Below are 13,502 nucleotides of genomic sequence, written 5' to 3'. Positions count from 1 at the left end.
CAGCTCACAATTAAACATATGGTTATCAGTCAGACAGACAGACAGACAGACAGACAGACAGCCTTGCGCTTGACCTAGCAGAGATAATAACACGCTAACTAGTATCAAAATAACAAAAAAATGTGAATACAGTATCTCCATAACTGAACTACTATCACCATAATGAAGTACCATAAGTGACAAGAACGCATAAAGGAGACATGATTGCTAGGAGGTGAGCTGGAGTCTGAAGAGGTGAGTGCTATAGGGGGTTAGGTGGAGTCTGAAGAGGTGAGTGCTAGGGGGTTAGGTGGAGTCTGAAGAGGTGAGTGCTAGGAGTACGGGGTTAGGTGGAGTCTGAAAAGGTGTGTTCTAGGAGTACGGGGTTAGGTGGAGTCTGAAGAGGTGAGTGCTAGGAATAGGGGGTTAGGTGGAGTCTGAAGAGGTGAGTGCTATAGGGGGTTAGGTGGAGTCTGAAGAGGTGAGTGCTAGGGGGTTAGGTGGAGTCTGAAGAGGTGAGTGCTAGGAGTACGGGGTTAGGTGGAGTCTGAAAAGGTGTGTGCTAGGAGTACGGGGTTAGGTGGAGTCTGAAGAGGTGAGTGCTAGGAATAGGGGGTTAGGTGGAGTCTGAAGAGGTGAGTGCTAGGGGGTTAGGTGGAGTCTGAAGAGGTGAGTGACTCGTGGAACTTGGTCCAGTTTGGAAATGGTACCACCAGGGCTGACACCACATAATGTTGCGACTTGCGTAATGTGTATAACGGAACACCAGGTTCCATTTGCACAGGTCTTATCCTTAAGGAATAAACGCGTGGCATCTTTCCATGGGGGCGGTGTTGCCGCTTAGAGCATAAACAAACAAAACAAAGGACCCATGCTTATACTGTATGGTGACAGTCACACACATCTGTGACTGCACACACCTGCTCAGGCGTGTGCGCTACGCGCTACCCACACGTTTAGCTGTGTTGCGGGTCTCTCCTCCTTCTTGAAGACTTATCAACTATAAAAAATATATACTGCATATATCGGGGTCCTCCTTTGCGCAGAAAAAGTTTGAGAAGCACTGGTCTAGCGCTGGTGATGAGCAGGTTGGGACAGACAGAGAGTAATTACAGAGGGCTAAAGGGCTGCAGATACAGGCTGCTAGATGACATTCTGACAGTCAAGATCAGGAATGTTGCCTCAGGGCAGGGCAACACATCTTTAACAAACCTCCAACTCTCTGCTTCACTTCTGACCGGCTCATCTCTGAGCTCTGTTTTGAAATGGTAATCATCGTTTGCTAAATGACGACAAAAAGCATAACGTTGCCGGCGGAAATAAACATCCATATATTCTAATTTCTATCAGCTAATTTCAAATGGCCAAAATGAAGTGGTTAATGTATGTTTTGTAATAATAATCCAAATCTACAAAGTAGGCCTAACTATTAACTAAAGATTTCAAATAATTGTAGTGGAGTAAAAGTACAATAATTGCCTCTGAGATGTAATGGAGTAGAAGTAAAAGCATTGGGAATTGTAAATGCTCAAGTAAAGTGAAGATATCTCTTTACAGATACCTCTGTACTGTACTGTACTGTACTGAAAGTATAACTAAGTACATTTACTCAGTTATACTTTCCACCACTGCACACATGAATGAAGTGTACTGTACAAATGAACAAGAACAATAGAACATATACAGTAGTTGAAAACATAAAACATGCATGTTACTAGCAGTGGTTACTATTAGTAATTAATACTTATCATTAAGTCAGTAATGGTGCAATCAATAGATGTCAGCCAGAGGGAGGGGCTTCATGGGTGGAGCCCTGTCCCGTGATTGGGTGGACGGATGGTGTCCTGTCATTGGTGGAGGGAGCGTAAAACCTTTAGAATCTGCCAGGATTCGTTCTTTTCTACCCGGACCAGGACCAGTACGCACCTCACACACCTGTAGACGGTAAGATCATTATATACAGTACATCACACACCTGTAGACGGTAAGATCATTATATACAGTACATCGTTGCTGTTGCGTGGAATTCTTGTGTGATTAATTTACAAAATTTAATTTATTTACAAAAACATATAATAAATAATAAATAAAACACACACAACACACACATTTAAGGGCCAAACTGGAATACAAAATACGGACTTTTTTTCTCCCTTAAAAAATGTAATAAAATAAAAATGTTACCTGTACATTTAAGGATAAGGAAAGGGGGGGTCATGTTTTTAGTCCTGGGTGAAATTCAGTTTTCGTGATGGGTGCTCGCCGGGTCGGGTGGGGAGTGGTTAGAGGGTTAAAGGCCTTTTTCAGGCATGGAGTCTCTACTGGGACTAGCAGGCCCCTCTCTCTCTCTCTCTCTCTCCCTCTCGCCCTAAACCACACTACTGTCCTGAGGCAAAGCTGTTATGTAAACATTATGTAACATTGCATAAAGTACTTCATTTGTCATCAGCTAAGATCATTATTTTGTAATAAAACACATTCAAAATAATAATAATTAATCATAATAATGATTGACACGCACTCACGCACGCACGCACGCACGCACACACACACACACACACACACACACACACACACACACACACACACACACACACACACACACACACACACACACACACACACACACACACACACACACACACACACACCATGAGACAAATCTATGCACAGCAGCCATATTGGAAAGAAATTGGGCATCTTCCTTCCTTCCTTCACGTGTGTTACCAATGATACTAATAAAGACTCTAGTAGTCTGTTCCTCAGGAAGGGGCCTGATGTCTTTCCAAGACAGCTGCTGTGCATAATAACCTATAGAAATAGATGAGTTTGAATTGATTCAAAGCCAATGAATTTATAGTGAGTCTTCAGTAAAGATATTACAACCTGGATGGACTGAGCACTTCTACTGGGGAGGGGCGGGGCAGACTGTTCCAGAGCCTCGGGGCTGCTGCTACAGCAAAGAAACGGTTAAGCCCTGTGGTGGAAAAAGTACTCTTACTGCAATATAGAAACACCCAGTAAAAAGTCTGACCAGAATTTACTCAGGTCAAAGTACCAAAAATAGGCCTATACTCATCAGGCAGAAGTGGTCATGTAATAATACCCATAATTGAAGTGGACTAACTAGTAGCCTACGTTTTCAAATACTTGAAGTGAAGTAAAAGTACCGTACAATATTTGAGATTTAGTGGAGTAGAAGTGAAAGTATACATAACAAATTAAATACTTCAGTAACGTAAAAATACCTCACTTAGTTACTGCTGCTTGGTCCGTGTATTTTTCGGCCATTTGAATTCTAATTTCATATTTGACAAACAGTATTCAGAATACGGTAAATGGCCAAAAAATACACGGACCCTGCTTGTTAGTCTGGTTTTGTGAACAACCAGGAGCAGCCTGTCAGCAAGCTGTCAGTGCTCTCACTGCTTAGCTCTGTGTCACTGTTTCCACACCTAAGCACAAAACGGACACGAGCCGCGCACGTTCTCGGTGGAGAGGAGAGCGCTTCCGGGAATCTGGCCGTCGCACAAGTCCAGGGGGGCAGTCAGACAGATATTTCGTGAAGCCACTAAGGAAATCGGGACTTCCTGAAAGTTCATATAATGGCCTGTTGTGGCGCTGTCAAAAAAACATAGCTCCATAGAGGCCCATGCATTTTCACCTAGACTGTATTACCTTAATAAACATGGTCATGAATACTTTCTGCTTCCAGTCACTAGTTTAAAGTCACATTTCTCATGTCATAATATTCTTTTTGGAAAATTATGGTCCTATTTATAAAATAAATGACCATAAAGTCACGTATGTTCTGAAGGGCGTGGCTACCGTTACAGTCTATGATCGGAAGCCACCCCCCGTTCAGTCAAAATAAAAACCAACGAAGAATAAGGGGGGAAGTCCCGCCTCATTGTCTGGGCCAGCCAGCTGGGCCCGAACGGAGCCAGCCAATGGCCAGCTGGGCCCAAACGGATCTAGAAATTTGGCGACTTACAGTGCAAGGAATTACAGGCTTCATTTTACGTTCATGTTAGACCCGGGGAACGCTTTGTCCATATTTTTTACAGCCTATGCTAAAAACCAGGTTTTTAAGCTGTGCGCAGTCGAAAACGTGCACAGCTCTTTTGATAGTGTGGCAGCACCCAGTAATGTTGTCCATGTGTTTGCAGTGCACCATGGGTAATGTTGTCCATGTGTTTGCAGTGCACCATGGGTAAAGACAAGTTTCACATCAACATCGTGGTCATCGGTCATGTGGACTCTGGTAAGTCCACGACCACCGGCCACCTCATCTACAAGATGGGAGGTATCGACAAGAGAACCATCGAGAAGTATGAGAAGGAGGCCCAGGAGGTGAGTACAGTTTTGACTTTTTCTTTTATTCATAAGAAATATTAAAAAAATATATCAATTACATCGATTGGACTGGTTCACACCTATTGGAACACCACTAGGTGTGTAGGGCTGATGAGGCTCGTTGTTGAACTTGACCTCAAGGTCAAAGGTCTCTGTTGAACAGTAACCAAAGCTAAAAGTTTTGTGGAAGGCCCTCTGCTGCCACCTCAGTCTGAACTGTTCAAAAGGTATCGGTAAGGTATCGGTATCGGCCCTTATTTGTCATATCGGGTCATATCGGTATCGGCGAATATACCAGTCTAACCACTGATCCGATACAGGGGTAAGGGGTTGACACTATGACGTGTTGGGGCATGTGGAGTTTGCTTTTAAGTTGCACAAACTGCAAGTGCACATATATGAGTGAGGAGTCTGCTATAAACACAACATGAGATATATAGCTAGTTAGCTATAAACACAACATGAGATATACAGTATAGCTAGTTAGCTATAAACACAACATGAGATATATAAACACAACACGAGATATATAGCTAGTTAGCTATAAACAAAACACGAGATCACATCACTGGTATAGGTATTCGGTATCGCTATCGGCTAACACAGAAATCATGGTACCGGGATCGGATCGGGAATGAAAAAAGTGTATCGGGACATCCCTAATAATAATGTGTGTTGTTGCATGTTTGCAGTCGGGCAAAGGGTCGTTCAAGTACGCCTGGGTGATGGACAAGATGAAGGCGGAGAGGGAGCGAGGCATCACCATCGACATCGCCCTGTGGAAGTTTGAGACAGATAAGTACTATGTCACCGTCATCGACGCTCCCGGACACAGAGACTTCATCAAGAACATGATCACCGGGACATCGCAGGTACACGTGATGATGGTACACGGGCGAATCCGCCCGTGCCCTTTTACCCATCTGTAAAAAAAACTGCAGGATCTTTGTAAGACAATTGAAGAAAAAAGAGTTTTCAGGAATTTGCTACTGTATTAACAACCATTGACGTGTTTAACGTGACGTGTCCTGATTCCAGCCGTTGGCGTGATTGATGTGATTTTGGGGTTTTCATTGATTCAGAATGGTCTTGCTAATATCTACCAACGTAGATTCCTTGTCGCTAGGCAACGTTCGCTTCCGCTGTGGTCCGTCCATGAAATGTTTTCCCGCCATCCACTTCCAAAAGAAGTGCGATCTTTGGCCGCGTTTTTTCTCGGAATTGAGGCTCAGATTGAGGTGATTGAACAGAACATCTATGTTAGGGGCTCAATAAAACATCGTCGCTACCTTGTGGTTACAATATTAACTTTTCTGATGACTTTGAAAGTTACAATGATCACATTAGCCGATTTCGCTTCCATTTTGTGGGAAGCAAAATTTGGGGTCTTCAAAATAAAAGACCTCTTAAATACGGCCGGCAGTGAGTGGCATACAGAATGAATCGCGCGTGACATGAAGCGCAGTTGTAAAGAAATTTGGATTACTTTGGATTTGTGTAAGAGAAATATTTTAGTATCGTGATTTGAATTGTATCATGAGTTGAGTGAAGCGTTACATGCCTAGAAGGGACATGTTATTCTTATAAATGTTATTTCCAGGCTGACTGTGCGGTGATGGTCGTGGCAGTATAGGGACATATATTATTATGATATGTTATTCCAGGCTGACTGTGCAGTGCTGGTGGTGGCAGCCGGTACAGGGGAGTTTGAGGCCGGTATCTCCATCAACGGTCAGACCCGCGAGCACGCCCTGCTGGCCTTCACGCTGGGCGTCAAGCAGCTGATCATCGCGGTCAACAAGATGGACACAACAGAGCCGCCCTACAGCGGAGGGCGCTTCACAGAGATCACCAAGGAGGTCAGCAACTACATCAAGAAGGTGGGCTACAACCCCAAGGCTGTGGCCATGGTCCCCATCAGCGGATTCCAAGGAGACAACATGCTGGAGCCCAGCGAGAAGGTGAGCACACCACACCCATTCTGTGTGTAAAACTAATACTCATGACACTCCATTATAGACTGGATTAGAGATTCTCAACTGGTGGTATGATTTTGTGTAATTAAGGACTTTTAAGACCTTTTTAATACCTAATAAATAAATAAAATATAAGAAATGGGGAAAAGGCCATTACTGCATCAAAAGTAATCAACAAAATATACTAAAAAAGCAACCATTGCTTCTAATTTCTTGTCTCTTGCGGAAATAGTTGAGTCTTTTTTCACTTTCTCACCGCCGTTTGGTGCCCCACCCACCAGTTTGGTGCCCTGTTCTGTTCTGCAGCACCTAAAGCCCTTCCATCTGGGAGTCTAAATCCGTCCCTGGGACAATGATAACCAATATAGTTGTATATCGCTTTTCAAAACATGGTGCTGTACAATGTACACGACAAGGTAGAAAAGCAGCATGATAATATAACATTAAAATCAGTGGATTAAAATAACACAAAATCAAACGGCATAAATGGTACAAATAATCTATTGTATCCGTTTATTTTGTGAAATGATTTAATTATATTTTGCAAGCCTCAATACATCAAATAAAATAATCAAATCAAAATGTATTTATATACCAGTAGTACCCTTTTACTGTCCATTGATTCAGAAAGCTGCAGGTTCACAGACAGACTGTTCCACATAAGGTACAGTTACACGATAAGGAAAATATGTTTTATGCTCCCCCCTATTTATTTATTTATGTGTTTGTTTGTTTGTTTGTTTTTATTTTTATTTTCTATTTATTTGTTACGGTTTACCATATAACATCGTGCCACATGGTGGCACTGTAGCCAAAGATTCAAATTTTGAACATTTGAAATGGCCACAAATTATGAATATTTATCATGACGTTTAGCATTCTTTATCAGGTGTGGTTGTATATTACATTATTACATGTATTGGACTGCTGTTATTGCTATTGTGTTATACTATTGTTGATGGTGGAGTGGTAGAGTGGGTGGAGTATTGTGATGAACATGTTATTGTAGCCTATATATTAACAGACGGAGTGGTACAGTGGGTGGAGTATTGTCATTAACATGTTATTGTATTATATTAACAGATGGAGTGGTACAGTGCAGTATTGTCAGACTCATTAACATGTTATTGTATTATAAAAACAGATGGAGTGGTACAGTGGGTGGAGTATTGTCATTAACATGTTATTGTATTATCAGATGGAGTGGTACATTGGGTGGAGTATTGTGATTATTAACATGTTATTGTATTATATTAACAGATGGAGTGGTACACTGGGTCGAGTATTGTCATTAACATGTTATTGTATTATATTAACAGATGGAGTGGTACACTGGGTGGAGTATTGTCATTAACATGTTATTGTATTATATTAACAGATGGAGTGGTACATTGGGTGGAGTATTGTGATTATTAACATGTTATTGTATTATATTAACAGATGGAGTGGTACACTGGGTGGAGTATTGTCAGACTCATTAACATGTTATTGTATTATATAAACAGATGGAGTGGTACAGTGGGTGGAGTATTGTCATTAACATGTTATTGTATTATATTAACAGATGGAGTGGTACACTGGGTGGAGTATTGTCATTAACATGTTATTGTATTATAATAACAGATGGAGTGGTACACTGGGTGGAGTATTGTCATTAACATGTTATTGTATTATATTAACAGATGGAGTGGTACATTGGGTGGAGTATTGTGATTATTAACATGTTATTGTATTATATTAACAGATGGAGTGGTACACTGGGTGGAGTATTGTCAGACTCATTAACATGTTATTGTATTATATAAACAGATGGAGTGGTACAGTGGGTGTAGTATTGTCATTAACATGTTATTGTATTATATTAACAGATGGAGTGGTACACTGGGTGGAATATAGAGCGTAAGGAAGACAAAGCATCGGGAAAAACTCTGGTTCAGGCCCTGGACGCCATTTTGCCTCCACAGAGACCCATTCATCTGCCTCTAAGGCTCCCCCTGCAGGACGTCTACAAGATAGGAGGTATGCTTTGAACTTTGAACTCAACACTGTCATCATAGGAGACACCAGGGGCCATCATTGTTATGTTGGCTTGTGGTGGACATTTTTGTCATTACAAAATGAGTGTTACCAGAAACACAAAAAGAGCTAGCCCTGAATTATCATAACAGCTCTGTAACTATACTATACACATGGAACCCTGGAATGTCCATTTGGTTCCATTTGTTACACTCTCAGAGTTATGGGGGTCCTTGGAAATAAAATGTTTGAGAACCACTAGTACTACTGGACTCCTAACGTGCCATAGTGTTAAATCAGGGTTATACATATTTTGAAATTAAATGAAATATTTGGATTCAAGACAATCTGAAGAATTGACATAAAAATAAGAAAATTATAATGGTGCATAAAATATATATATAAAAAATCCATGGCTGTGTACGGACATATTGATGGGAGATACATTTTGAACGTTGAACTGATGACTGAACCTCCAGAATGGCATGCTAGTAGTCACTTGGGTCGACATGCGCCACCATGTGCCGATGTGCAACAGGACATATCACACCCCTGCGACGAACGCTAAAACCGTTTCGTTGTATCTCGAACCATTGGAGTGGTTTGGGCTTAATATCGTCAAGTTTCTTTACAAAATAATAATTTCTGCATTATTCTAGGGATTGGCACTGTGCCCGTGGGCAGGGTGGAGACTGGCATCTTGAAGCCGGGCACCATCGTGACGTTCGCCCCGCAGATCCTGACCACGGAGGTGAAGTCGGTGGAGATGCACCACGAGGCCCTCATCGAGGCGATGCCCGGAGACAATGTGGGCTTCAGCGTCAAGAACGTCTCCGTCAAGGAGATCCGGCGCGGGAACGTGGCGGGAGACTCCAAGAACAACCCGCCCCGAGGAGCCAGGTCCTTCATCTCCCAGGTTGGTTGGTTGGTTGGTTGGCAGCCGGTGGTGGGAAAAAGTACTCAAAGTGTTTTACTTAAGTAAAAAGTATCAACACTGCTGCAATACTCTGTTACGAGTAAAAAGTCTGGAATTCAACATTTGCTTGAGTAATAGTATACGAAAGCATTGGCTTTGTAATGTACCAAGTACCAAAAGTACAGAAGACACAGGCTGGGGCGCCAACCCATACTGCTCCCGGGTGCAGTCTAATTTCCGGCTGCCACCAGTCTCTCCGGTGGTCACCAGACTATTCCTGGTTGTCACGTAGTCTAGAGTCACTATAAATAGAATAACTATAACAAAATACATACATAAATGGATGCACCTGGGACGTATCCTCAGTGATGTATCCCATGACCCAGCCGGGGTGATCAGGTCCCGACTTACGTCCCAGTAGCTACCCTCGATAAGTCCCATTAGGGAAAATCCAGGGCCACACAATCCGTTCCTCCTGAACTGAACTACTCTGCCGGGACTGGGAGGTACCATTCTGGCGCTAGGACTAGGCTCTGTGGGCTGACTCCTGTCCAGGTCACTCCTACGTCTCACCAGGTCCACTCCTGCTCTCACCAAGTCAGGCCCTGTGCGTTGCACCAGACTCCCAGCACCAGGCACTTTATTCAGGAATGGTGGATTCTCGAGCCGCAACGGTTCTGCAGGCTCCACCTTGGCCTTGGTGGTGCCGCAGGCTCCGCTTGAGGCTTGAATGGCCCTCCTAAAGGCCTCACCGTGGGTTTGTTGGGCTTCTTCCTCACGGAAGACACAGGCTGGGGCGCCAACCCATACTGCTCCCGGCCTTTCAAGGATTGGTGGAATATGTTTTTGATCTTTGTGTGTGTGTGTGTGTGCCAGGTGATCATCATGAACCATCCGGGTGAGATCCACGCGGGCTACGCTCCGGTGCTGGACTGCCACACAGCCCACATCGCCTGCAAGTTCAACGAGCTGCGGCAGAAGATCGATCGGCGGTCCGGCAAGGTGCTGGAGGAGAACCCCAAGGCCTTGAAGAGCGGCGACGCCGCCATGGTCCAGCTGATCCCCACCAAGCCCATGGTGGTCGAAGCCTTCGCCAAGTTCGCTCCCCTCGGTGAGTATCGATACTGCAATATAGAAATACTATTATGTTAGTAATGTTAAGTAAAAGTCCAGAATGGCTGGCGTGCGTGGACACGCTTCCAGGTAGCGGGAGGCTCTAGGGTGCCGTGTTGCTGCTTGCCTAACGGCCTGGCTCCTTAGCCGACTGGTAGTATGCGCCTTTCGGATACATAGGTCCCGTGTTTGCCTCCCGGCCGAGGCTACATTACTATAATGCATACTTTGGTATGCGCCTTTCGGATACATAGGTCCCGTGTTTGCCTCCCGGCCGAGGCTACATTACTATAATGCATACTTTGGTGTGACATAGAATGACAAAGTATGCGTTCATTACGAGGTCCGACGGGAAAAGAAAAACGGAGATAAGTGGATTCTACCCGATAGCATTTGCAATGTGGCAATCTGGAGTGAGGCAAAATAGTCGCATATTTAGAAGCCTCAGTACCACAAACTATAGTTGTGAGAGAGGTTTGCAGACTGCAGGAAAGTATTTGGCTAAATTCTGTTCTGTGTCTGTGATAATGGTCTCTCGGTCAGTCACCATATGGAGCAACATGGGGCTTCATCCACAGGTATTTTTTATAAACAGAGCTTTTTCGTTTTCGTTTTTGAACATCTCCGTGTCTACATGGCCCCATTTACAAAAATATCTCCGTCCACACGTTGTTATTGTTTGATGTTAAAGAATTCCTTGTTGAACGTGTGTGTGTGTGTGTGTGTGTGTGTGTGTTTTCAGGACGTTTCGCGGTCAGAGACATGAAGCAGACAGTTGCAGTAGGAATCATCAAGGACGTGGAAACGGAAACCCAGGACGGGAAGGTCACCAAAGCTGCTCAGAAAGCAGGAAAAGGGAAATAACAACAACATATATACATATATACAACAATATATACCATATATACACTACAATATATACACTATGATACTGTAAACAATTACATAATACTGTCCACAAGGCTGCACAGAAAGACAAGGGAAAGTAACAACAACATATACAATACAGTGTATACCTAACGATATATCGTCGCTGTCGGGCAGAAACTTCTTATCTCCATATTCAAATCTTTTTGTGTTTTTTTGTCAATGAAATGCTCTACTTGATCACACTACAGCATCACACAAAAGTAGCAGATCTACAAGCTCGAAACGCTGCTCAAAGTGACACGTGTTGAGCTTGTAGATCTGCTACTTTTGATGCTTTTGAATTTGATGATAAGTATTAACAGTTTTGGACATGTGAGGTAAGGTTTCCACCCGACAGAGACGATATATAATACTGTAAACAATAATGTAATACTGACCACAAGGCTGCTCAGAATACTATGTAAAGAGTGTACACACACACACACACACACACACACACACACACACACACACACACACACACTAACAATATATACACGACACAACAAAACACAACACGAGTTACACACAACACAACACCACAACACAACACGAGACACATGACACAACACAACATGTTGTAAACAGATGTAAATGTTTTGAATAGTTGTCAAGACAGTTGTATGTATGAGTGTGTTGGTCCAACACATATCAGTTCCACCATGAATGTGTTTGTTTACGTATGAATAATAACATGAAAATACTAAACATTAAAGGACACGAGTTCAAGCATCCAAACAGAAAGACATACCAAGAGGCACTGTTCACAATGTACAATAGACAGTGCAAGGTACCCTGGCCTATAGATTTAGTGAAACAGACTTGAGTTGCACTGTAGGGATGAGGTGTTCAATCTACACCAACTCTCTTCACCAAAAAAAGGTATTTTTAGTCATGTTTTGAGCTTGTAGATCTGCTATTCTTGGCGCAATGTTCACCCCCAGAATAGTGATGCCTGGGCTCAAGTGTTTATGTATAAAGTAATATATGTTGTAATTTAAACTATACTACATAACTAACTCATCTTGTTAAACTATCCCTTGTCCTTTTGTGTCATAACAAACTGATTACTGTAGTTCATTTTGACTTGAGGTATATAAAAAGGTAAAAAAATAAATTGAATTTGGCCACCAAAACGTGTTTATTTTATGCCTGCTCACAGTATTTTCTTATGGAGTGATATAGATACTGAATTTGAACTTGAGTGAAAGAAGACCGCTCAATTAACAATCAATGATCTCTTTAAATAGCTGGTTGTAGACTGGAGATGACGGCACTTTTTTGTTACGCTGGTTGGCTGAAAGGGTTGTCTCTCAACGCTGTACTCCCACAGCCAAACATGAATTGGCAGACTCCACAGAAATGAATGGGAATGCGAGTTCAAGGGGGAGTGGTTAACACATGTCGCACCATAATCGTATATTTAAGTTTTACACACCCCCTCCCCCCCCCCCCCCCCCGTCATCCATTAGCGTCATCCATGCTAGCTCAACCCACTGAATTGACTCATTGGGAGATCTAAAGGCCTTTGACGAATGACTGTGAGCTTTGTTCTTGAGCGATTCTCACAACCCTCTACCATATTGCCGAATTTCGTGGAAAACGACAGCACAGAACTGCCAAAACTGTTAAAAGTGGCAGAAACACAGACTTTATAGTACCCAAACGTTATTCACTGTTATTTTCAATATACTTCTTAATTATTTATTTTTGATGGGCACTAGACACTCCTATATCCAGCTTTTGGTGTCTGTCCACAAACTCAGCAGAATATGAAATCTTTCACATGATGTGTCGTACATTGAAATTTCAGAAGTAAAATTCCCATTGATAATGAATAGAGAATCTTACGTCAAAGTGTATGAGAAAATATAGACAGTCTATTTTACGTCATGATGATGTACGATGATAAGAGCGCCACTCACTTCACACAGGTGTGATTTCTTTTTAGATGTATGGAATTTTGAACGTATAGTGATGAAAAATACAGTCTGCAACACTGGTATGAAACTCAGCTCCACTGGTTTATTAGATTCGACGTTTCGATCCCTTATAGGATCTTCTTCAGGAATAATGTGTTTTGAACGTCGTGACCATACAAATTGGTATGTCAACGAGTCCAACGACCCACTGTTTGGGAAACAGGGTATTTTAGGAAAACAGTTATTATATGACACAATCTAATGAATCTATGGGATTTTTAATGGGGAAAATACTTCCATCGCCCAGGAATAGTG

General features: G+C 42.6%; 1 protein-coding gene across 2 annotated transcripts; it reads left to right on the top strand.

Moving 5' to 3' along the window:
* The first annotated feature begins 1,888 nt into the window (after nt 1-1,888).
* Nucleotides 1,889-11,509, top strand: LOC308325142 (elongation factor 1-alpha 2-like). 2 transcript variants are annotated; one of them, XM_080777550.1, is made up of 8 exons: nt 1,889-1,923; nt 4,183-4,332; nt 5,028-5,207; nt 6,000-6,296; nt 8,180-8,330; nt 8,987-9,243; nt 10,120-10,354; nt 11,099-11,509. In XM_080777550.1, the coding sequence occupies exons 2-8, from the start codon at nt 4,189-4,191 to the stop codon at nt 11,218-11,220; spliced, it is 1,386 nt and encodes a 461-aa protein (XP_080633676.1). In that variant the 5' UTR covers nt 1,889-1,923; nt 4,183-4,188; the 3' UTR covers nt 11,221-11,509. The 2 variants fall into 2 exon arrangements, with proteins under 2 accessions (XP_080633676.1, XP_080633677.1); XM_080777551.1 differs by lacking the exon at nt 1,889-1,923 and adding an exon at nt 1,947-1,963.
* The last annotated feature ends 1,993 nt before the right edge of the window (nt 11,510-13,502 follow it).

Source organism: Protomyctophum bolini (assembly GCF_963924005.1).
Source record: "Protomyctophum bolini genome assembly, chromosome: 12".
Classification (NCBI taxonomy): domain Eukaryota; kingdom Metazoa; phylum Chordata; class Actinopteri; order Myctophiformes; family Myctophidae; genus Protomyctophum; species Protomyctophum bolini.
The sequence above is the reverse complement of the archived record's forward strand: the minus strand, read 5'-3'. Positions and strand labels throughout refer to the sequence as shown.